Source organism: Lynx rufus, unplaced genomic scaffold (genome assembly GCF_022079265.1).
Source record: "Lynx rufus isolate CCGP_SWC_20201006 ecotype Redwood Valley unplaced genomic scaffold, mLynRuf1.p SCAF_4, whole genome shotgun sequence".
Lineage (NCBI taxonomy): Eukaryota > Metazoa > Chordata > Mammalia > Carnivora > Felidae > Lynx > Lynx rufus.
Genome location: NW_025814856.1, coordinates 3796215 through 3822332, shown reverse-complemented (window position 1 = coordinate 3822332; position 26118 = coordinate 3796215). Strand labels below are relative to the sequence as shown.

Genomic DNA, 26118 nt, shown 5'->3' with positions numbered 1-26118 from the left:
TTTCTATTGTCAAGTTAGCTAATATACAGTGTAATCTTGGCTTCAGGAATAGATTCCCATGATTCATCACTTACATACAACCCCTCGTTGTCATCCCCAAAGTGCCTTCCTCAATGCCCATCACCCATTTCCTCCCCCCTCCTAGCCCTGCCCCCATAAATACCCAGTCTGTTCTCTGTATTTAAGAGTCTATTATGGTTTGCCTCCCTCTCTGTTTCTATCTTAATTTCCTTCCTTTCCCCTTTGGTCTTGTGTTAAGTTTCTCAAATTCCACATATGAATGAAGTCATATGATATATGTCTTTCTCTGACTGACTTATTTTGCTTAGCATAATACCTTCCAGTTCCATCCACATTGTTGCAAATGGCAAGATTTCATTCTTTTTCATTGATGAGTAGTATTTGATTGTATGTATGTGTGTGTGTTTGGGCTCTTTCCATAATTTGGTATTGTTGAAAGCGCTGCTATAAACATTGGGGTACAAGTGCCCCTATGAATCAGCACTCTTTATCCTTTAGATAAATTCCTAGTAGTGCTATTACTGGGTCGTAGTGTAATTCTATTTCTAATTTTTTGAGGAATCTCCACACTGTTTTCCAGAGTTTGCATCCCCACCAACACTGCAAGAGGGTTCCCCTTTCTTCACATCCTCTACAACATCTGTTGTTTCCTAAGTTGTTAATGTTAACCACTCTGACCCATGTGAGGTGGTATCTCAATGTGATTTTGATTTGTATTTCCCTGATGATGAGCGATGTTGAGCACCTTTCCATGTGTCTGTTTGCCATCTGTATGTCTTCTTTGGAAAAGTGTCTATTTATGTCTTCTGCCCATTTCTTCACTGGATTACTTGTTTTTTGGGTGTTGAGTTTGGTAAGTTCTTTATAGATTTCAGATACTAACCCATTATCTGATATGTCATTTGCAAATATCTTCTCCCAGTCCGTCAGTTGCCTTTTAGTTTTGTCGATTGTTTCCTATGCTATGCAGGAGCTTTTTATCCTGATGAGGTCCCAAACAGTTCATTTTTCCTTTATTTCCCTTGCCTTCAGAGACATGTTAAGTAAGAAGTTCCTGCAGGTGAAGACAAAGAGGTTGTTGCCTGTTTTCTCCTGTAGGATCTTTATGGTTTCCTGTCTCATATTTAGGTCTTTCATCCATTTTCAATTTATTTTTGTGTATGGTGTAAGAAAGTGGTCCAGGTTCATTCTTCTGCATGTTGCAGACCAGTTCTCCCAGCACCATTTGCTAAAGAGACTGTCTTTTTTCCATTGGATACTCTTTCCTGCTTTGTTGAAGATTAGTTGGTCATACGTTTGTGGGTCCATTTCTGGGTTCTCTGTTCTATTCCACTGGTCTATGTGTCTGCTTTTGTGTCAATACCATACTGTCTTGATGATTACAGCTTTGTAATATAGGCTAAAATCCGGGATGGTGATGCCTCTGCCGTTGGTTTTCTTTTTTTTTTTTTTTAATCTTTTTTAACGTTTATTTATTTTTGAGACAGAGAGAGACAGAGCATGAACGGGGGAGGGTCAGAGAGAGAGGGAGACACAGAATCTGAAACAGGCTCCAGGCTCTGAGGTGTCAGCACAGAGACCGACGTGGGGCTCAAACTCACGGACCGCAAGATCATGACCTGAGCCGAAGTCAAAAGCTTAACCGAACTGAGCCACCCAGGTGCCCCTGGTTTTCTTTTTCAACATTACTTTGGCTATTCAGAATCTTTTGTGGTTTCATAAAAAATTTAGGATTGTTTGTTCTAGCTCTGTGAAGAATGCTGGTGCTATTTTCATTGGGATTGCATTGAATGTGTACATTGCTTTGGGTAGTATCAACCTTTTAACAATATTTGTTCTTCAAATCCTTGAGCATGGAATGTTTTTCCATTTCTTTGTGTCTTCAATTTCATTCATAAGCTTTGTATAGGTTTCAGCGTACAGATCTTTCACCTATTTGGTTGGGCTTATTTCTAGGTATTTTATGGTTCTTGGTGCAATTGTAAATGGTATTTATTCCTTGATATCTCTTTCTGTTGCTCCCTTATTGGTGTAGAGAAATGTAACCTATTTTGGTACATTTATTTTGTATCCTGCGACCTTACTGAATTCATGGATCAGTTCTAGCAGTTTTTGGTGGAGTCTTTGGGGTTTTCCAGGTAGAGTATCATGTCATCTGTGAAGAGTGAAAGTCTGGCTTCTTCTTTGCCAATTTGGATGAGTTTTATTTCATTTTGTTGTCTGATTGCTGAGTCTACGACACCCAACACCACATTTAACAACAGTGGTGATAGTGCACACCCCTGTCATGTTCATGATCTCAGGGTGAAAGCTCTGTTTTTCCCCATTGAGGATGATATTAGCTGTGGGCCTTTCATATGGCTTTGATGATAAGGTATGTTCCTTCTACCCCAATGATCTTGAGAGTTTTTGTTAAGAATGGATGCTGTACTTTGTTAGATGCTTTTTTCTACATTTATTGACAGGATCATATGGTTCTTATATTTTCTTCTATTAATGTGGTGTATCACATTGATTGATTTGCCAATATTGACCCAGCACTGTAGCCCAAGAATGAATCCCAATTGATCATGGTGAAGGATTCCTTTAATATACTGTTGAATTCAATTTGCTAGTATCTCAATTTGTTGAGAATATTTGCATCCATGTTCATCAGGGATATTGCCCTGTAATTCTCCTTTATAGTGGGGTCTTTGGTTTGGCAATCAAGGTAATGTTGGCTTCATAGAATGAGTCTGGAAGCTTTCCTTCCATTTCCGTTTTTGGAACAGCCTTAGAAGAGTAGGTATGAACTCTTGCTTTAAATGTCTTGTAGATGGGGCGCCTGGGTGGCTCAGTCGGTTGGGCGGCCGACTTCGGCTCAGGTCATGATCTCGCGGTCCGTGAGTTCGAGCCCCGCGTCAGGCTCTGTGCTGACAGCTCAGAGCCTGGAACCTGTTTCAGATTCTGTGTCTCCCTCTCTCTGACCCTCCCCCGTTCATGCTCTGTCTCTCTCTGTCTCAAAAATAAATAAACGTTAAAAAAAATTAAGAAAAAATAAACGTCTTGTATAATTACCCTGGAAAACTATCTGGCCCAGGACTCCTATTTGTTGGTAGATTTTTCAAAACCAATTCAATTCCTTCACTGGTTATGGGTCCATTCAAATTTTCTATTTATTCCATTTTCAGTTTGGGTAGTGTGTGGGTGTCTAGGAATTTGTCCATTTCTACAAAATTTTCCAGTTTGTTGGCATATCATTTTTCATTGTATTCTTGAATAATTGTTTGTATTTCTGTGGCGCTGGTTGTGATCTCTCCTCTTTCATTCATGATTTTATCTGTTGGGGTCCTCTCGCTTTTATTTTTAAGAACCCTGGCTAAGAGGTTATCAATTTTATTTATTCTTTCACAAAACCAACTCTTAGATTCATTGATCTGTTCTGTTTTTTGTTTTTTTTGGATTCTATATTGTTTACTTCTGCTCTTATCTTTATTATTTCTCTCCTGCTGCTGGCCTTGGGCTTTCTTTGCTGCTGCCTTTCTAGTTCCTTTAGATGTGAGGTTAGGTTATGTATGTGGGACCTTTCTTGCTTCTTGAGATTGGTGTGAATTGCAATGTGTTGTCCTCTTAGAACTGCCTTTGCTGCATCCCAAAGGGTTTGGACTGTCATGTTTTCATTTTCATCTGCTTCCATACATTTTTTAATTTCTTCTTTAATATCCCAGTTACCCCCTGTTTTAGTAGGATGTTCTTTAATGTCAATGCATTTGGGGGCTTTCCAGATTTTTTATTGTGGTTGATTTCAAGTTTCACAGTGTTGTGATCCGAAAATGTGCATGGTATGATTACAATCCTTTTGTACTTGTTGAGAGCTGTTTTGTGACCTAGTATGTAATCTATTTTCAAGAATGTTCCATGTGCCTTCAAGAAGAATGTGTATTCTTCTGCTTTTGAATGAAAAGTTCTGAATATATGTTAAGTCCATCTGGTCCAATGTGTCATTCAGAGCCATTGTTTCCTTATTGATTTTCTGCCTAGATGATCTTTCCATTGCTGCAGGTGGAGTATTAAAGTCCCCTCCAGAACAACAGTATTATCTACATGTTTATTTATGTTTGTGATTAATTGATTTATAGGTCTGGGTGTTTCATGTTGGGGGCATAAATATTTACAATTTAGCTCTTCTTGATGATGGACCCCTCGTTTATGATATAATGGCCTACTTCATCTCTTGTTACAGTCTTTGTTTTAAAATATAGTTTGTCTGATACAAGTATGGCTACTCCAGCTTTCTTTTGATGTCCCATAGCATGACAGATGGTTCTCTGTCACCTCACTTTCAATCTACAGGTGTCCTTAGGTCTAAAATGAGTCTCTTGTAAGCAACATATAGATGGATAGTGTTTCTTTATCCATTCTGATACCCTATGTCTTTTGATTGAGGCATTTAGTCCATTTACATTCACAGTGATTATTGAAGGAGATGGATTTAGTGTCATTGGGTTATCTACAGGTTTCGCACTTATGGTGATGTCTTAGTCCCTTGTAGTCCTTGCTGCTTTCCACTCACAGAGTCCCGCTTAGGCTCTCCTGCAGGGCTGGCTTAGTGGTCACAAACTCCTTCAGTTTTTGTTTGGGAAAGCCTTTATCTCTCCTTTTATTCTTTTTTTTTTATATGAAATTTATTGACAAATGGGTTTCCATACAACACCCAGTGCTCATCCCAAAAGGTGCCCTCCTCAATACCCATCACCCACCCGCCCCTCCCTCCCACCCCCCATCAACCCTCAGTTTCTTCTCAGTTTTTAAGAGTCTCTTATGCTTTGGCTCTCTCCCACTCTAACCTCTTTTTTTTTTTCCTTCCCCTCCCCCATGGGTTTCTGTTAAGTTTCTCAGGATCCACATAAGAGTGAAACCATATGGTATCTGTCTTTCTCTGTATGGCTTATTTCACTTAGCATTACACTCTCCAGTTCCATCCACGTTGCTACAAAAGGCCATATTTCATTTTTTCTCATTGCCACGTAGTATTCCATTGTGTATATATACCACAATTTCTTTATCCATTCATCAGTTGATGGACATTTAGGCTCTTTCCATAATTTGGCTATTGTTGAGAGTGCTGCTATGAACATTGGGGTACAAGTGCCCCTATGCATCAGTACTCCTGTATCCCTTGGATAAATTCCTAGCAGTGCTATTGCTGGGTCATAGGGTAGGTCTATTTTTAATTTTCTGAGGAACCTCCACACTGCTTTCCAGAGCGGCTGCACCAATTTGCATTCCCACCAACAGTGCAAGAGGGTTCCCGTTTCTCCACATCCTCTCCAGCATCTATAGTCTCCTGATTTGTTCATTTTGGCCACTCTGACTGGCGTGAGGTGATACCTGAGTGTGGTTTTGATTTGTATTTCCCTGATAAGGAGCGACGCTGAACATCTTTTCATGTGCCTGTTGGCCATCTGGATGTCTTCTTTAGAGAAGTGTCTATTCATGTTTTCTGCCCATTTCTTCACTGGGTTATTTGTTTTTCGGGTGTGGAGTTTGGTGAGCTCTTTATAGATTTTAGATACTAGCCCTTTGTCCGATATGTCCTTTGCAAATATCTTTTCCCATTCCGTTGGTTGCCTTTTAGTTTTGTTGGTTGTTTCCTTTGCTGTGCAGAAGCTTTTTATCTTCATAAGGTCCCAGTAATTCACTTTTGCTTTTAATTCCCTTGCCTTTGGGGATGTGTCGAGTAAGAGATTGCTACGGCTGAGGTCAGAGAGGTCTTTTCCTGCTTTCTCCTCTAAGGTTTTGATGGTTTCCTGTCTCACATTTAGGTCCTTTATCCATTTTGAGTTTATTTTTGTAAATGGTGTGAGAAAGTGGTCTAGTTTCAACCTTCTGCATGTTGCTGTCCAGTTCTCCCAGCACCATTTGTTAAAGAGACTGTCTTTTTTCCATTGGATGTTCTTTCCTGCTTTGTCAAAGATGAGTTGGCCATACGTTTGTGGGTCTAGTTCTGGGGTTTCTATTCTATTCCATTGGTCTGTGTGTCTGTTTTTGTGCCAATACCATGCTGTCTTGATGATGACAGCTTTGTAGTAGAGGCTAAAGTCTGGGATTGTGATGCCTCCTGCTTTGGTCTTCTTCTTCAAAATTCCTTTGGCTATTCGGGGCCTTTTGTGGTTCCATATGAATTTTAGGATTGCTTGTTCTAATTTCGAGAAGAATGCTGGTGCAATTTTGATTGGGATTGCATTGAATGTGTAGATAGCTTTGGGTAGTATTGACATTTTGACAATATTTATTTTTCCAATCCATGAGCAGGGAATGTCTTTCCATTTCTTTAAATCTTCTTCAATTACCTTCATAAGCTTTCTATAGTTTTCAGCATACAGATCCTTTACATCTTTGGTTAGATTTATTCCTAGGTATTTTATGCTTCTTGGTGCAATTGTGAATGGGATCAGTTTCTTTATTTGTCTTTCTGTTGCTTCATTGTTAGTGTATAAGAATGCAACTGATTTCTGTACATTGATTTTGTATCCTGCAACTTTGCTGAATTCATGTATCAGTTCTAGCAGACTTTTGGTGGAGTCTATCGGATTTTCCATGTATAATATCATGTCATCTGCAAAAAGCGAAAGCTTGACTTCATCTTTGCCAATTTTGATGCCTTTGATTTCCTTTTGTTGTCTGATTGCTGATGCTAGAACTTCCAGCACTATGTTAAACAACAGCGGTGAGAGTGGGCATCCCTGTCGTGTTCCTGATCTCAGGGAAAAAGCTCTCAGTTTTTCCCCGTTGAGGATGATGTTAGCTGTGGGCTTTTCATAAATGGCTTTTATGATCTTTAAGTATGTTCCTTCTATCCCGACTTTCTCAAGGGTTTTTATTAAGAAAGGGTGCTGGATTTTGTCAAAGGCCTTTTCTGCATCGATTGACAGGATCATATGGTTCTTCTCTTTTTTTTTGTTAATGTGATGTATCACGTTGATTGATTTGCGAATGTTGAACCAGCCCTGCATCCCAGGAATGAATCCTACTTGATCATGGTGAATAATTCTTTTTATATGCTGTTGAATTCGATTTGCTAGTATCTTATTGAGAATTTTTGCATCCATATTCATCAGGGATATTGGCCTGTAGTTCTCTTTTTTTACTGGGTCTCTGTCTGGTTTAGGAATCAAAGTAATACTGGCTTCATAGAATGAGTCTGGAAGTTTTCCTTCCCTTTCTATTTCTTGGAATAGCTTGAGAAGGATAGGTATTATCTCTGCTTTAAATGTCTGGTAGAACTCCCCTGGGAAGCCATCTGGTCCTGGACTCTTATTTGTTGGGAGGTTTTTGATAACCGATTCAATTTCTTCGCTGGTTATGGGTCTGTTCAAGCTTTCTATTTCCTCCTGATTGAGTTTTGGAAGAGTGTGGGTGGTCAGGAATTTGTCCATTTCTTCCAGGTTGTCCAATTTGTTGGCATATAATTTTTCATAGTATTCCCTGATAATTGTTTGTATCTCTGAGGGATTGGTTGTAATAATTCCATTTTCATTCATGATTTTATCTATTTGGGTCATCTCCCTTTTCTTTTTGAGAAGCCTGGCTAGAGGTTTGTCAATTTTGTTTATTTTTTCAAAAAACCAACTCTTGGTTTCGTTGATCTGCTCTACAGTTTTTTTAGATTCTATATTGTTTATTTCTGCTCTGATCTTTATTATTTCTCTTCTTCTGCTGGGTTTAGGCTGTCTTTGCTGTTCTGCTTCTATTTCCTTTAGGTGTGCTGTTAGATTTTGTATTTGGGATTTTTCTTGTTTCTTGAGATAGGCCTGGATTGCAATGTATTTTCCTCTCAGGACTGCCTTCGCTGCATCCCAAAGCGTTTGGATTGTTGTATTTTCATTTTCGTTTGTTTCCATATATTTTTTGATTTCTTCTCTAATTGCCTGGTTGACCCACTCATTCGTTAGTAGGGTGTTCTTTAACCTCCATGCTTTTGGAGGTTTTCCAGACTTTTTCCTGTGGTTGATTTCAAGCTTCATCGCATTGTGGTCTGAAAGTATGCATGGTATAATTTCGATTCTTGTAAACTTATGAAGGGCTGTTTTGTGACCCAGTATATGATCTATCTTGGAGAATGTTCCATGTGCACTCGAGAAGAAAGTATATTCTGTTGCTTTGGGATGCAGAGTTCTAAATATATCTGTCAAGTCCATCTGATCCAATGTCTCATTCAGGGCCCTTGTTTCTTTATTGACCGTGTGTCTAGATGATCTATCCATTTCTGTAAGTGGGGTGTTAAAGTCCCCAGCAATTACCACATTCTTATCAATAAGGTTGCTTCTGTTTATGAGTAATTGTTTTATATATTTGGGGGCTCCGGTATTCGGCGCATAGACATTTATAATTGTTAGCTCTTCCTGATGGATAGACCCTGTAACTATTATATAATGTCCTTCTTCATCTCTTGTTACAGCCTTTAATTTAAAGTCTAGTTTGTCTGATATAAGTATGGCTACTCCAGCTTTCTTTTGGCTTCCAGTAGCATGATAAATAGTTCTCCATCCCCTCACTCTGAATCTAAAGGTGTCCTCAGGTCTAAAATGAGTCTCTTGTAGACAGCAAATAGATGGGTCTTGTTTTTTTATCCATTCTGATACCCTATGTCTTTTGGTTGGCGCATTTAATCCATTTACATTCAGTGTTATAGAAAGATACGGGTTTAGAGTCATTGTGATGTCTGTATGTTTTATGCTTGTAGTGATGTCTCTGGTACTTTGTCTCACAGGGTCCCCCTTAGGATCTCTTGTAGGGCTGGTTTAGTGGTGACAAATTCCTTCAGTTTTTGTTTGTTTGGGAAGACCTTTATCTCTCCTTCTATTCTAAATGACAGACTTGCTGGATAAAGGATTCTCGGCTGCATATTTTTTCTGTCTAGCACACTGAAAATCTCGTGCCAATTCTTTCTGGCCTGCCAAGTTTCAAAAGAGAGATCAGTCACGAGTCTTATAGGTCTCCCTTTATATGTGAGGGCACGTTTACCCCTTGCTGCTTTCAGAATTTTCTCTTTATCCTTGTATTTTGCCAGTTTCACTATGATATGTCGTGCAGAAGATCGATTCAAGTTACGTCTGAAGGGAGTTCTCTGTGCCTCTTGGATTTCAATGCCTTTTTCCTTCCCCAGTTCAGGGAAGTTCTCAGCTATTATTTCTTCAAGTACCCCTTCAGCACCTTTCCCTCTCTCTTCCTCCTCTGGGATACCAATTATGCGTATATTATTTCTTTTTAGTGTATCACTTAGTTCTCTAATTTTCCCCTCATACTCCTGGATTTTTTTATCTCTCTTTTTCTCAGCTTCCTCTTTTTCCATAACTTTATCTTCTAGTTCACCTATTCTCTCCTCTGCCTCTTCCATCCGAGCCGTGGTGGTTTGCATTTTGTTTTGCATTTCCTTTAAAGCGTTTTTCAGCTCCTCGTGACTGTTCCTTAGTCCCTTGATCTCTGTAGCAAGAGATTCTCTGCTGTCCTGTATACTGTTTTCCAGCCCAGCGATTAATTTTATGACTATTATTCTAAATTCACTTTCTGTTATATTATTTAAATCCTTTTTGATCAGCTCATTAGCTGTTGTTATTTCCTGGAGATTCTTCTGAGGGGAATTCTTCCGCTTGGTCATTTTGGATAGTCCCTGGTGTGGTGAGGACCTGCAGGGCACTTCCCCTGTGCTGTGGTGTATAACTGGAGTTGGTGGGCGGGGCCGCAGTCAGTCCTGATGTCTGCCCCCAGCCCACCACTGGGGCCACAGTCAGACTGGTGTGTGTCTTCTCTTCCCCTCTCCTAGGGGCGGGATTCACTGTGGGGTGGCGTGGCCCGTCTGGGCTACTTGCACACTGCCAGGCTTGTGATGCTGGGGATCTGGCATATTAGCTGGGGTGGGTAGGCAAGGTGCACGGCGGGCGGCAGGGGGGGCAGGCTTAACTCGCTTCTCCTTAGGTGATTCACTTCAGGAGGGGCCCTGTGGCAGCCGGAGGGAGTCAGATCCGCTGCCAGAGGTTTGGCTCCGCAGAAGCACAGAGTTGGGTGTTTGCGCGGAGCGAGCAATTTCCCTGGCCGGAACCGGTTCCCTTTGGGATTTTGGCTGGGGGATGGGCGGGGGAGATGGCGCTGGCGAGCGCCTTTGTTCCCTGCCAAACTGAACTCTGTCGTCCGGGGGCTCCGCAGCTCACCCTCCCTTTGTCCTCCAGCCTTCCCGCTTTCCGAGCAGAGCTGTTAACTTATGACCTCCCAGACGCTAAGTCGCGCTTGCTGTCGGAACACAGTCCGTCAGGCCCCTCCGCTTTTGCAAGCCGGACTCGGGGGCTCTGCTTGGCTGGCGAGCCGCCCCTCCGCCCCGGCTTCCTCCCGCCAGTCCGTGGAGCGCGCACCGCCTCGCCGCCCTTCCTACCCTCTTCCGTGGGCCTCTCGTCTGCACTTGGGTCCGGTGACTCCGTTCTGCTAATCCTCTGGCGGTTTTCTGGGTTATTTAGGCAGGTGTAGGTGGAATCTAAGTGATCAGCAGGACGCGCGGTGAGCCCAGCGTCCTCCTACACCGCCATCTTCACTTCCGTCCTCCTTTTATTCTTAATGACAGCCTTGCCAGATAAAGGATTCTTGGCTGCATATTTTTCCTATTCAACACATTGAATATTTCCTGCCACTCCCTTCTGGCCTGCCAAGTTTCAGTGGACAGGTCTGCTACTACCTTTCTGTGTCTACCCTTGTAGGTTAAGACCAATTTTTTCCTAGCTGCTTTCAGAATTCTCTTTATCTTTGTATTTTTCCACTTTCACTATATGTCATGGTATTGGCCTGTTTATGTTGATTTTGAAGGGAGTTCTCTGTACCTCTTGCACTTGAATGCCTGTTTCCTTCCCCAGATGAGGGAAGTTCTCAGCTATAATTTGTTCAAATAAACCTTCTGACCCTTTCTCTCTCTTCTTCTTCTGGAGCACCTATGATACAGATTTATTTCATTTCAAGGAATCACTTAGGTCTCTAATTCTCCCCTCATGGTCTAAAATTTCCTTGCCCTCCTGTTTTTAGTTTCATCATTTTCCATAATTTTATCTTCTATTTCACTTATTCTCTCCTCTACTTCTTCCATCCTTGCTGTCACTGCAGCTGGGTTATTTTGCATCTCATTTACATTTCTTAATCCACCTTGATTATTTCATAGGTCTTTGATCTCTTCAGCAATAGATTCTTTGCTGTCTTCTATACTTTTTTCAAGCCCAGCTATCAGTCTTATGATGGTTTTTCTAAATTATTGTTCAGATATATTGTTTAGATCTGTTTTGAGAAGTTCTCTGGCTGTCATTTCATCCTGGAATTTCTTTTGAGGAGAATTCTTCCATTTCATCATTTTGGCTAGGTTTCTGATTTTTACACATTTTAATACCTTGTTTTGTATCCTGCACCTGTGAGTCCTACTATAATAAGAATAGGTCATACACTGCCCAGGTCCTGGGACTTCCAGAGGTGTTTGTGGAGTGTGATCATGCACTCTGTTGCATATTTGGCTGTTCTATCCCACTGCTCATGGTGGTGATGGTTTGGACCTTCCACCAGGTGTGTTTTCCTTTGTTCATTGAAGGAACCCTGGAAAAAGGAAAGGTGAGAGGAGCCTGGTTCCCATACAAAGAGAAAAATGAAAGGGGCATAAAAAAAGGTCGGGAAGAAAATCAAATAAACTATAAAGTTTATTAGCTATAAAGTTAATCCAGAGATGTGTAGAGATAAGTATCTCTGGGGACAGTGGAGAAAGGGGTGTGTTCTAAACCCATAAAGCCCTCTCCTCACCCGTGCCTCCTAGGTGACTTGGATGAGGATATAATCCCGGAAGAAGATATCATTTCCCGAAGCCAATTCCCTGAGAGCTGGCTATGGCGCATGGAGGATCTCAATGAACCTGCGAAAGATGGGTAAGGCTGAGACACCCCCCACCTTAACCCAACCCCCAGGCCAGCTCCTATGGCAGCCCAGACTGGACCACTTCATTTGTATGTACCCTATACACCTCTTTTCTGGAATCACTGTGCAACTCCACAACCCAGCCTAGAAAGAAAATCAAGAGTCAGGCTCCCTCCATGTGCCCAGCCCCCACCCATCCCTCCAACCCACCCCTTGAGACCCTTCCACACCAGCTTCCCCCATACCTCTGACACCTGCCTCTTTTTAATATCCCCACTTCTCCTCCATCCAGAATCTCCACAAAGACCATGAATATATTTTTGAAAGACTCCATCACCACCTGGGAGATTCTGGCTGTGAGCTTGTCAGACAAGAAAGGTGAGTGAAGTTGGTGCCCCCACGCTCAGCGGGCAGAGACCCCAGGGACACTGGGCATTTTCTCATCCCATCCAGAGAGATCCCCTGTTTCTTGGTGTCTGACACTCTGCTCCCAGGTGACTAGAGGAGTGTCAGATCCTATTCTGTGGGAACATAGTGCTTTTTGTAAATAAATTTTCTTTTGAGAAAAGTTTTAGGTTCACAGCAAAATTGAGGGGAAGATACAAAGAGTTCCCACATACCTCCATTCCACCCACCCCTTACATACAATCTCCCCCATGTTGACATGCACAGTCTCTAGAATAATTTGCAACAAAAAACACCCTTAAGGGGTGATGTTGACATGTTGACAAGGATAATGGGTAAAGTGATTAAGAAAATATAAAAGAGGAAGCAGGATGAAATGCATGATTGGAACATAGACAGTCAGATTGTGAATCTTGGGTAAAAGGTGTCCCGGGGTTGGGGGATCCACCACAGGGAGCTGGCAAGCCCTGGTCTAATGTGATGATCTCAGGCAGGCCTGAGAGCAGGATGAGGAGAGAGAAGCAATAACTTTAAGACCAGATGAGTAATATTTTCATGTGATGATTTTGAAAAAATCAATATGAATCCAAAAAAAAAATCAATCATGAACAAAATATCTCCATTGTAAATAGAAGCCAGCACCACTCTGAACCATATTGGAGTTTGAGGCAAGAGGGAAAATGTGTGCCCCCTGCCCCCTGTACTTGATTTAGGTACATTTTGTGGGGGGTTTTAATATTTATTTATTTATTTTTGAGAGACAGAGAGAGCACGAGTGGGGGAGGGGCAGAGAGAGGGAGACACAGAATCCAAAGCAGGCTCCAGGCACTAAGCTGTCAGCACAGAGCCCAACGCAGGGCTCGAACCCACAAACCTGTGAGGTCATGACCTGGGCCAAAGTCAGAGGCTTAAGTGAGTGGGCCAATGAGGCGCCCCATGATTTAGGTACATTGTAAAGGTTAATTTTTTCCCTGAGCGTTAAAGAAGTTGAAAAAAATATTGAAACATTAAAAAGGACATGTGAAGACCCAGGACGGGAGGCATGAATATCTCTTTCATGCCACACCAACGTGTTTAATAATTTTGTTTTGTTACCATTTATAATACATTACACATTATTATCACTTCCCTTTCCTGGCTTCAAGATGTTCAAAACCTGCGTCTTTGCTTGTCTTTTTTAACTGAGGGAACTGAAACTGGCAGTTTCTCCTGACCGAGGGAGGGTGGTGCATGCATTCATGGGGCACATACTTTTCCTTTCGTCTGGAGCTCCAGTAACAGCTCAGCACACTCCTGGTTGGAGGCCCAAGCCCGCGTTTCAGATCAGAGCATCTTCCTATCTCCTCGTTGTCCCTGTTTGCATATGGAGGGCCTGCGTGAGGTTTCCTTGAAATAAGAAAGGTTCTTGCCGCTTGAAAAGAGAAAGTTGAAAGGCACAGTTTAGATCCCTGCTTCTGAAAGCCTGCTCCCTGAACCACTAGCAATCTGGCAAAGGTGCTTTCCCTGGGGGTTTGTAGAAATTCAGAATCTTGGACCCCACTCCTGACCTGCTGAATCAGAACCTGCATTTAACATGACCCACGGGGCGGGGAGTGGGGGGTTGTGTGTGTCTGGAGGTTGGGGAAGGCCTGTCCTGCACCGGGGTCTCTGCACCTCATCACTGATGTTGTTCAGGGCTAGGTGGTTCTCTGTGGAAGGTTCTCTGTGCAATATCGGATGTTGAGCAGCATTCGCGGCCTCTACCTAAAGACTCCAGGAGCACCCCCACCCCCGGTTGTAACATGTCCCCAAAATATCCCCAGAAGTTGCCCAATGCCCCCTGGGAGTGATGGGGTCAGCATCTTAAAGGGCCCTATGGTTTTTCTATTCTGCTCTCTGTACCCGTGTGACATCTTCTCAATACTGTTGTCTTACCAGGTACGATTATATTTTTAGGCTTATTTATTTATTTTGAGAGAGAGAGAGGCAGTATGTTTGAGGGAGGGGAAGATAGAGGCAGAGAGAGAGAATCCCAAGCAGGCTGTGCACTGTCGGCTGTACAGGGCCCAATGCAGGGCTCAAACTCATGAACCATGAGATCGTGACCTTGAGCTGAGAACAAGAGTCAGATGTGTAACCGACTGAACCACTCAGGTGCCCTGGTTGATATTTTTTTAATTAATGGGTTTTCTTAATTTTTTTAAAATATTTATTTGTTTTTGAGACAGAGACAGAGTGCGAGCGGGGGTGGCGAGGGGCAGAGAGAAGGAGACACAGAACCTGAAGCAGGCTCCAGGCTCTGAGCTGTCAGCACAGAGCCCAACGTGGGGCTCAAACCCACAAACTGTGAGATCATGACCTGAGCCGAAGTCGGACGCCCAACCGACTGAGCCACCCAGGGGCCACTAATTTATGGGTTTTCTTAAACAATTTAGGTTTACAGAAACAACTGAGAATTACCACTCACTCCTCAATTCCCCCCAATTCCCATCTCTAACCCTTTTTTGCATTAGGTGGTACCTTTGCCAAAATCTCTGGGACAACACTGATACATTATCATCAACTGCAGTCAAAAGCTAGGGTTCCCTTTCAGTGATGTACCTTCCATGGGTTTGGACCAACATGCAGTGACATGTAGCTGTCCTTCTAGGGTCATGGAGAGTAGGCGTTTCTCTGCCTCAAACATAACACGGATGGTGTGTCAGAGGTCACTCTGTGTGTGGTTCTCTCTCGCTCCTTCCAGCTTGTTCAAGGGAAAAGCTAAGTCTGGTGCAAGGATGTCCTCATCTCCTCTGTAGGTCTTGACTGACTTGCATTAGCAAGGAGAGAGCAGGTCTGCTTTCTGCAGGCACAACGTGAGCTGGCCAGTATTTAACAAAACAAAACCGTTTTGTTTCCCTGGAGGTAGCCTCCTGTTTGTGGTGCAAAAGCTGGTTTTTCACTCACCAGAGTAAATTAAATCTGGCTTTAAGAATGTGAAAACAGGGGCTGCTGGCTGGCTCAGTGGGAAAAGCGTGTGACTCCTGATCCTGGGATTGTGAGTTCGAGCCCCACATTGGGTGTAGAGATGGCCAAAGATAAATAAACTTTTTTTAAAATGTAAAAATGAATGGTAGATAAGAAATGGTAACTACCTCCCATGACTATAACAGACCCCTGCGAGAATGAAAAGTAATGACCGTAGGTTAGGAAATAAGGATTTTCAAGGTTCAAGGTTCAAGCCTCTATTTTTTTCCATTGCTGAAAAATAAGGTATATATATATATATATGTATATATATATAAATATATTATATATATATTTATATAAATATATATATTATATTGAAAATTATATTATATTGAAATATAAATATATATATTATATATATATAAAAATTTAGTATATATATATATATATATACTAAATTTTTATATATTTCTTTTCCTTAACTGTCTTTTTTAAATGTTTATTTGGGGGGGGGGGAGAGGAAGAGCATGCGGGCAGAGAGAGAGAAAGAGAATCCCTAGCACTCTCCACGCCATCAGCTCAGAACCTGACCTCAGACTCTAACTCAGGCACCCGGAAATCATGACCCGAGCGAAAATCAAGAGTCAGATGCTTAACCAACTGAGCCGCCCAGGTGCCCCAAATTTAATACACCTTTGGTGCAACATTATTTTTATTTATTTTTTTAGTGTAACATTTCAATATGATAATGCTTTTGCAAATTTTGCTTGCATCAACCGAGTGCTTCAATATAGCCAAGTAGCTGTTGAATCACAAATTAACCATCGCTTTTGCAGTCATTTTTCACTGCCTGTAGATCAGCACCGTCCACCAGAAATACGATGCAGGCTGCATGTCATTTTAAATTTTCTGGGAGCCCCATAAAAAAAGAGGAGGTGACATCCATTTTATCATACATTTTCTGTAACCAAATATCTCCACAATGTTATTCTTGCAACTTGTGGTAAATACGTTGAAAAAATATGCTGAAAAATATGTTAAAAAAACCCACCATCACTCTAATGATAATGTTATAATAATCATCTATTGATATTTAAGACTAACCTATTAATATCTCGAAATTGTGAAAGATGCATTTTGCTTTGGTTTGTACTAAGCCTTTGAAATCTAGTACATATTTATGTCTGCAGAGCATCTCAAGGAGGGTGCTCATCTTTTTTTTTTTAAGATTTTAATTTTATTTGTAAGTCATCTCCACACCCCACGTGAGCTTGAACTCATGGCCCCAGATCAAGAATCACACCCACCATTGACTGAGCCAGTCAGTGGAAAGGCACCCCTAGCCTTTCATTAGAAATACTTTGATCTGTATTTTAGGATTTGCAAAATGTACAGCTGAAAAGGTAGGTTGGCATATGCAAATTGTTCCAAACATGTGTTAAAAAGTTTTCTGAGCTGGGGCGCCTGGGTGGCTCAGTCGGTTAAGCGTCCAACTTCAGCTCAGGTCACGATCTCGCGGTCCATGAGTTCTAGCCCCACGTTGGGCTCTGGACTAATGGCTCAGAGCCTGGAGCCTGCTTCCGATTCTGTGTCTCCCTCTCTCTCTGCCCCTCCCCCGTTCATGCTCTGTCTCTCTCTGTCTCAAAAATAAATAAACGTTAAAAAAAAAAAAGTTTTCTGAGCTAGCCACATTCCAAGTGCCCAGGAACCAGAGAGAGCTCAGGCTACCATTTTGGAGAGCCCAGGTATGGACCCTTCGGGTGTGCTCGAGCCCTTCCCCTTGCACACCTACCTATGAGTAAAACTACAAGAAGAAAATGGAAACCGTACATCACAGTGACTCCCAGCTGCCACCACTATCGGTAATGTGTCACCTGTGCAATTGTTTAGCCCCTGGGCTTGCACAAACACAGGCTGAGCTTGACACAGCTCCCGCAGTGAGGGGTAAGCACTGAGAGCCTGTCCACCTCCTTCCCTTGACACTCCACTCCTGGGCAGGGATCTGCGTGGCTGACCCCTATGAGGTCACGGTGATGCAAGACTTCTTCATCGACCTGCGGCTACCCTACTCTGTCGTGCGCAATGAGCAAGTGGAGATCCGAGCCGTGCTCTACAATTACCAGGATGTTGGGGAGCTCAAGGTGGGTTCCCGGGGGGGTGGGGGCAGAGGTATGATGGAGAGCTTGGATGGTTGGGGGAGGTGGCCATGGCACCTGCCCCTCTGACTGATACTCTCTCCCTGGCAGGTGCGAGTGACCCTGCTCTACAACCCAGCCTTCTGCAGCCAGGCCACCGCAAGGAAACCCTATCAGCAGATTCTGGAAATCCCAGCCAAGTCCTCAATAGCGGTGCCTTTTCTCCTCGTGCCTCTGAAGGTCGGTCTACATGAGGTGGAGGTCAAGGCTGCAGTCTACAATCGTTTCCTCATGGATGGTGTCAAGAAGCCCTTGAAGGTCGTGGTGAGTCCTTGGGGCACCTGCAGTCCCTTGTCCTTTGAGAGAGGCTCCTGTCTCCCCATGCTGTCAACCCAGGTTGGAGACACTGACTCTGAGACACCAAGAGTGTCCAGTGTCCAGCTTAGGATGCTTGGGAGTCCTGCAAGTTCGGAGCAAGGCCAGGATTAGGGTAAGTGCGAAACACTTACATTTTCACTCTTTCCTAGTGATGAACATTCTCAAATATAATAGGAGATCAAGTCTTCAATAAAAATAAAAGCCTCATATCATCTTTCCTTAATATTTTCGAGCAAAATGGGAGATCATAAGAGCAACAGTGTTTTAATGCAATATTGTAAGGAATCAAAATTAATGCCAAAAAATCCATGATACACAAAAGATCAAAATTTTAAATAGAGACAGTGCCAAGTCAAACCATAATTGGAGCCTGAAGCTAAAGGACAAATGAAGGCCCCCATCTACGTGTCTTTATTTAATGGTTGAAATTGTTTAGTGGTTAATTTTCCCCCGTAATGTTAAAGTCATTGAAATAACAATGAAACATTAAAAAGCAAATGATTTAGTGTGGAGGTTCCTCAGAAAATTAAATATAGACCTACCCTATGACCCAGCAATAGCACTGCTAGGAATTTACCCAAGGGATACAGGAGTGCTGATGCATAGGGGCACTTGTACCCCAATGTTTATAGCAGCACTCTCAACAATAGCCAAATTATGGAAAGAGCCTAAATGTCCATCAACTGATGAATGGATAAAGAAATTGTGGTTTATTTACACAATGGAGTACTACGTGGCAATGAGAAAGAATGAAATATGGCCCTTTGTAGCAACGTGGATGGAACTGGAGAGTGTGATGCTAAGTGAAATAAGCCATACAGAGAAAGACAGATACCATACGTTTTCACTCTTATGTGAATCCTGAGAAACTTAACAGAAACCCATGGGGGAGGGGTAGGAAAAAAAAAAAGAGGTTAGAGTGGGAGAGAGCCAAAGCATAAGAAACTCTTAAAAACTGAGAACATGGGGCGCCTGGGTGGCGCAGTCGGTTAAGCGTCCGACTTCAGCCAGGTCACGATCTCGCGGTCCGTGAGTTCGAGCCCCGCGTCGGGCTCTGGGCTGATGGCTCAGAGCCTGGAGCCTGTTTCCGATTCTGTGTCTCCCTCTCTCTCTGCCCCTCGCCCGTTCATGCTCTGTCTCTCTCTGTCCCAAAAATAAAAAAAAAATTAAAAAAAAATTAAAAAAAAAACTGAGAACAAACTGAGGGTTGATGGGGGGTGGGAGGGAGGGGGGGTAGGTGATGGGTATTGAGGAGGGCACCTTTTGGGATGAGCACTGGGTGTTGTATGGAAACCAATTTGACAATAAATTTCATATATTGAAACAAAAAAAAAACAAAAATAAAGGATAACAGAACCTAACTCAAAAAAAAGAAAGAAAATGATTTAAAATTGACAGTGTTATTTTACAGTGAAATATCTTATTTATACCCAAACTAGAATTTATTATAATATATTATATATTATTATAATATATATATTATTATTATATAATTATATATAATTATTATTATATATTTCTTTCCTTAATGGAACAAACTCTTTTTTTTTCTTTTAGATTTTATTTTTAAGTAATCCCCATGCCCTATGTGGGACTCGAACTTACAACCCCAAGGTCAAGAATCCCATGCTCTTCCATCCAGGCAGACAGGAGCCCCCAGGAGCACAATCTTAATTATCCCTTTTATCAGGGGTCCCAGTGTGGCTCAGTGTGGCAACATGGGAAGAAACCCAAGAGGGCGCTGGAGCCTGCACGGCGCTCCCCAGAGACAGTGTGTCCACAACTCCCAATTCTGCACCCTCTGATGCTGGTAGCTTGAAATCTATCATGGCAGGGATGTTCGCGGGATGGAAACTGCCAGTGCCACAAATCAGGATCTTTTCTTCCTGGAGAGATGGCTACCAAATGTTTACCAGCATGCCATGGAGGAGACTGGGTCTCCAAAGGAAAAGGTGTGCATTAGTACCAGCTTCAAGGAGAATGTGTGATGGAAGGGCACAAACAGCAGCAGTCCAGCATGGAAGGAGAGCTTCACTTGGGACATTGATAATAAGATAGCCCCTAGTTTAACTGAGCGCTTACTAAGTGCCAGGCATTGTACTCAGCACTTTATGCACATTCTTTTCTTTTAAGGACATTTGAGAGGCAGTGGGGGTAAACTGACTCCCAGTCACAGAACTAGGATGGGTGATGCCATCGTGCCCATGCCCTGCTGATGAGCTGTGTCTGTTCTTTTATTCACCTGACTTCCCCCTCCCCCATCCCATCCCAACACTGTTCAGCCTGAAGGGATCAGAGTCAACAAAACTGTGGCTGTTCACACATTGGATCCAGAAAACCGGGGCCAAAGTGAGTCAGCCACAGCAGAAGGGTTGAGACCTGGGGGTGCGGGGTAGGTGGAGAGGCAGGGCCTTGTGGGAGAGGGTGACGCCACGGGTCCCTCCCATTCCACTGGCAGACGGAGTGCAGCGAGAGGAGGTCCATGCCGCAGACCTCAGTGACCAGGTACCAGACACAGATTCAGAGACCAGGATCCTCCTGCAAGGTGAGCTGCCACTGACCCTCGCCCAGGAAGGCACAGCTCTGGAGAAGGGGACCTAATTTCTCCGAATTCTGGGTGTATATGCTACCGTGCGTCCCCTGCCTCCACTACAGCTAGAACAGCAGGCCACCTCCCTGATCTGTTTTATAGAGGGTTCCAGGCAGTATTTAGTTCAGCAAATAGCTTTGCTGATAGAGAAGCTTAAATGAGAAACAGTATAGTTCAAGAGCAGGAAATTCTGGAACTAATTGTCTGAGTTGGACAACTGGAGCCAGAAGGGAAAAGAAGTTCCTGGAAAAGCACCTTGTAACCTGTAAGCTGTAAGGTTTGGGGGAGAGACCCTTGGTTTTCTCATCTGTGATGGGGTGAATAATAGTACCTATATCAAAGGCTTGTTGAGAGGATTAAATGAGATACTGTATGATGTTTCTCTAGAACAGCGCCTGGCAACAGCATGAAGCATGATCTAAGTATTGATGACGATTGTTCTGGAATTAATTTGCCACTTGTAACAAGAGGCTCAGGGAGCAGATTTGTGTGAAGCATAAGACCCCCTTCCCTACAAATGTAGACACCCTCCCCACTCCCCTACCCCCGCCTCCTACCTCCTACCATCACGTCCCCTCAGCCCCCAACTGCCCCTGACCTCTTTGGCACTGGCTGCCTGGAGCCTGGGATCGCTGTGGACAGCCCTGACCCTTCTCACCCCACCCCATGGTGGGTGAGTTGCTTGAGCCCCGTCCTCCCGCCCGGTTGCAGGGACCCCGGTGGCTCAGTTGACTGAGGATGCCATTGACGCGGAGCGACTGAAAAACCTCATTGTGATCCCCTCGGGCTGTGGGGAGCAGAACATGAAAAGCATGACGCCCACGGTCATTGCCGTCCATTACCTGGACCAAACGGAGCAGTGGGACAAGTTGGGACCCACAAAGCGAAAGGAAGCCTTGCAGCTCATCGAAACCGGTGGGTCTGCCTGGGAGACCCTCTCTGCTCCAGCCACCTCCAGAGCAGGGTCCTCCCTGAGACCCAGGCCCCTTTCCAGGCCACGCCCTTCCTCTAAGCTCCTCCCCTTTCAGGATCCCTTCTTTTCAAAGACCTCCCTTGACCTTTGCCCTCTCTGAGACCCTGGGCCCCTCTGAGCCCTCTAGAACTCCCTCTCTCCCTGAGGCCCCCTTGCCCTGAACCCCCTTGAGATCCTTCGCCTCTCTGAACCCCTCTCCTCTGAGAACTCCTTCCCCTTTTAGAAGCCCCTTCCGCTCTTCTAGCAGACTTCCCTGCTCAGCCCTGAGCCCCCTCATTCCTCCCTGAACCCCTGTCTCGCCCCTCAGAGAATCCTTGTCCCCTGAGCCCCTCCACTCAGCCCCTGCTCCTCTGGAGACACTTCTGGCTTCCCTGCAGGGTACTCCCAGCAGCTGGCCTACAGACAGGACAATTCGGCCTATGCGGCCTACCTGGACAGGAAGCCCAGCACCTGGTGAGTGGTTCTGGCACCCCACTGAGCAGGCCTGCCTGGGGTGTTCCAGCCAGGTGTCGCCCGAACACCCTGTGCTATGGACCCTCAGCCCACAGAGATGAGGTGCCCACCTTGAGCTGCCACGTGGCCTGTGGACATCAAGCGCCCCCTGTGGCTAGGCTGGCGCCTGCCTTGGGTGGGGAAGCTGGGCCAGCCTGTAGGCCCCGCCCCTCTCTGCTCATTGGTTTCCTGGAATGGCAGTCTCTGGATCCCGGAGGCGATTGGCTGACGCTTTGTGCCGCCCACAGGCTGACAGCCTACGTGGTCAAGGTCTTCTCTCTGGCTTCCAATCTCATTGCCATTCAGGCCGATGTCATCTGCGGGGCGGTCAAATGGCTGATCCTTCACAGGCAGAATCCCGACGGGGTCTTCCGGGAAGATGCGCCCGTAATGTCCCAAGCAATGACTGTAAGAAGCATGGGTATCGGGCAAGCTGGGGGAGGGACGACTGGAGTCACAGGATAGACAGGAGAAAGGCTACCCCTTCAGCTGAGAGTGTCACTTTCCCAATGCGAAGACCAGAGACCTTCAGAGGCTAGTGCAACACCAAAGTCCCTCCCCCTTCACTCTGAAAATATAGAACCCTTCCCAGCTGTGGTTCTCCAAATGTGGTCCCCAGGCCAGTAGCTGCATAATCACCTTCAAACTTGTTAGAAAAGTATGATCTCAATATAGACGTGAGATGCAGGAATCAGAAACTTCAGGAGTAGGACCTAGGGATCACAGTTGCTACAACACCCCCTCCCCCTGCCATGAGGTGCTGATGCATGCATAAAGTGGAGAATCACTGCCTTAGCCTGACATTTCAGATTTCCAATCTCACACCATCCCCCTACCCCCATCACATGCCATCTGTACTGGAAGGAGCTTTGCTCTACCCAGCCACGGGGTCTTTGCACATGCTGTTCTCACTGTCTGTCATGCCAACCCTGGTCATCCTGCAAGGAAATCTTTCCTGATCTCCCCAACTGAGTCACACTCCCACTTTCCAATCTCACTGCCACATCCACTTCTCCTCCTGCACCGCACTCACCAATTTGTTATGATATGTCTACTGGTGAGCCAATTGGTTCATGTCTGTCTCCCCTACTAGATGGGGAGCACTGTGGGGGTTGGGGCTGGTGTCTAGTTCTTGCGCACCATCTTATCCACAGCACCAGCAACAATTGCTGAATCAATGAATACTGAAAAGTGTGGCCCACCTAGGGGAGATACTGCTGAGAGACTCAACCCTGCCTTGACCTGCTGACCCTACAAGAGGTTTGGTCAGCATGTGGGGACACAGTGGTCATACTATCCTTGTTTCTTGCTTCCCATTCTAGGGTGGCTACCAGGAGAGTGAGGAGAAGGATGTGTCCCTCACAGCCTTTGTTCTCATTGCATTGGAAGAGGCTAAAGATATTTGCAAGCAAAGGGTCAATGTAAGTGTCTGCCACCGTCTCCTTCTCGCCTCCCTACCCATGGCACATCCACCTTGGAGGGTGAGGTGTTGCATTCGGGTGATTCCCGGTCCTCCCAGTGCAATAGCAGCCACCACAGCAGCCATAATGCCCATAAAACCATAATAATTCCCAGCATTTTTTGAGCAGTTAACTAAGATGCTCATCTAAGTGCTGCACATGCTAAGTCCTGTAATCCTTCTGAGAGTCCGAGACGTAGGCTACTCTTCTTATCCCCAGGTTACAGGGGAGAAAACTAAGACAGAAAGAGATCAAAGAATGGGTCCTTTCTGCCTGCTTTACCCTGTCCAGAGAGTGTCAGCCAATTTCAACAAAAGCCCCCTCAGCCTGCTTTCCCCATCACTGCTGCATGAGCAGTGCAGCATACCTTGCTGCTTCCCTGAAGAAAAGGCACAACCCAGACCCAAGAACACATCAAGGCTACTCTCTTAGTTCAGGAGATCTTTTAGGAAATTTTCCAAGGGGCCCATGACCCCAAAAAGGAAGTGATTACAAATATTGGCTCACGGCTGTCTCTTTTTCCTCTGGTTTTGGTTCTGAAGCAGAGAAGCTTAGAAAGATGGACTCCCGAGAGTCTCTGCAATTACTCCCTCTGCTTTGTCCTGGGGTTTGAGAGTGGTTTGTTTGACCTTAACTTGCCAAGGTGGAGAGCCCAGATTTTACCTCAGGCAGCTGCCCCTCCCTTCATCAGACTCAAGATAGAGGGGACAGGGCTGTTGACTTGAGGGCCTCAGAGGGACCCAGGCCGTTCTGGGGCCAATAATTCCTCTCTCCCTGCCACCCAGCCTGCCCAGCAGAACTTGGCTGCCTTCCTTGGGGAAATAGCCAGACCAAACCTAGAGCTTTCAGATTCCCATAGGGGAAATTCTGATTGGCCCACCCCGGGTCAGGTGGTCATACCTGGACCAATCAGCTTGAGGGCAGGAAGTAGGTCTTACTGAGCAAATATGGCTGCTTCCACTGTGGCCGAGTGAATGAAAGACCGAAGTTTCTGCAAAAGTCAAGAGTAGATGGAGGACAGGCAGCTGGCGGGAAAAGGATTAGTTTCTGCTGCAAGGCACCAACATTTCCTCTACAAAATGGCAACACTATGCCTGAGTATAGCATAGGCTGTAGACCCAGATTACTGGGGTGCAGATGAAGAGTGTGCTGGGATCAGTCTGTGAAAGCCAACCGTTAAACTTCCAGGACTTTCACAAGCTAGTTGTTAAACACAATCATTCCTTTCAAGCAAATTATGTAAACTGACTTTAGACTAAACACTAAGCATTAAAAGCAAAGGTAAGAAACACTCAAAACTCATCACTTCCTGATTGTTTTATTACTTTCCCTCATTATCTATGACAAATCTATCCATCTCGAGGTTATGTACCTATAAGGTGGAAATGCTATCTACTTCTGTGCTACTGCCCCCCTCCCCCCAACTCTGCATTCACTGACTCCACATAGTTTGAAATTGGCCATGGTAATATTTACACCAAGAAAGTTCGTGAACGCTGCACATCATGTCTTCCTCCTTCCATCATCTCTCTGGGTCTCAATCTTGTCATTCGTGCAGTAGAGATGATGATGAAAATAATGCCAACCCCATAGGATCCTGAAGTTCAGCGATTGCTTGTGTGACTGCCATATAGTAAGTGTTAGCTCTAAGGCTGATGATTAGAGAAGAGGTTTCCCAGTGGGGTGCTGAAGCTGGGTCATGCTAGGTCATGAGTGTCTATCTGCGACACATATTCTCCCCTTTATGTTCAGGGCCATTATGTTGATAGCTTGAAATTGCCCACAGTGGGAGCATTTACACCACAGTAATCGGCAGGCGATGAAACAGACCCCTGGCCCCCATACACACTCCGGAGAGCTGGTGCTTAAACTGTTACCAAAACACCACTGGGTATATAAACTGTCCCAGGCGCATCAGAGTTACTCAGCAACGAGGCAGTTCACGGATACTAAAATGTCTGGAAAACCCAAAAAAGAAAAAAAAAAGATTCTAAACAAATATGTCCCAAGGACAGAATCCTTCCTCATACCCAAGAATTGGCATTTGTGTGATGCTTACCAGCTCTCTGTGGTTGCGATGTCCAACTTACCAGAAAACCAATCCTTTTTCTCACAGAGCCTGGAAAAGAACATCAATAAGGCAGGCGATTATATTGAATTCCACTATAGTAACCTGCGGAGACCATATTCTGTGGCCATTGCAGGCTACGCCCTGGCCCGATTAGGCAGGCTGAAGGAAGATCTCCTCAAAAAATTTCTGAGCACAGCCAAAGGTGAGTGGCATCCTGGTGAAGTACAGAGGAATGCATGGCCATGGTTTGGGGGTGGTCATCTTGAGCTGGCATGTGTGGCTCTAAGCTATGCTAGGATGGGCAGCTTCAGGTTGAGCTGGAGTGGATGGTGCTAAGCCCTGCTTGGTGAATGGCTCTGAGGTGTGAGAAATCCTCACTGTAAGCTACACAAGAACATGGCATCATTCATTCAACAAGTGTGTGTTGAGCACTTGCTATGACACAGGAACAAGGACGTGGGCTCCGACATCAGACAGACCCAAATTCAAATCCCCCTCTGCCACATTCTCACCGTGCGACTTTGTAAAAGTCACTGACCCTCCCTGGACCTCATCTGAAGAAGATACTTACATCATAGGTGGTTGACAAGATTGAAGGAGTAATGCAGGTAGAAGGTCCAGCATACAGTGAGAGCTCTATTCCGATGTTGTTGTCGTCATTATCTCAAGGGTAATTAGGATTAGATAAGATAATGCCATAGGGAATTTAGCACAGTGCCCAGCACACAGTGAGCACTTAATCATTGGCTCAG

General features: G+C 44.5%; 1 protein-coding gene across 1 annotated transcript in view; it reads left to right on the top strand.

Moving 5' to 3' along the window:
* The window catches only part of LOC124522820 (complement C3-like), a 46027-nt gene that overhangs the window by 11841 nt on the left and 8068 nt on the right, over positions 1-26118 (top strand). The window contains exons 18-28 of the mRNA XM_047094454.1: positions 11837-11945; positions 12227-12312; positions 17266-17408; positions 17514-17726; positions 20063-20129; positions 20239-20325; positions 21082-21285; positions 21721-21796; positions 22084-22243; positions 23158-23256; positions 25412-25568. Coding sequence (XP_046950410.1) covers positions 11837-11945; positions 12227-12312; positions 17266-17408; positions 17514-17726; positions 20063-20129; positions 20239-20325; positions 21082-21285; positions 21721-21796; positions 22084-22243; positions 23158-23256; positions 25412-25568 — 1401 coding nt within the window. The remainder of the gene's footprint in view (positions 1-11836; positions 11946-12226; positions 12313-17265; positions 17409-17513; positions 17727-20062; positions 20130-20238; positions 20326-21081; positions 21286-21720; positions 21797-22083; positions 22244-23157; positions 23257-25411; positions 25569-26118) is intronic.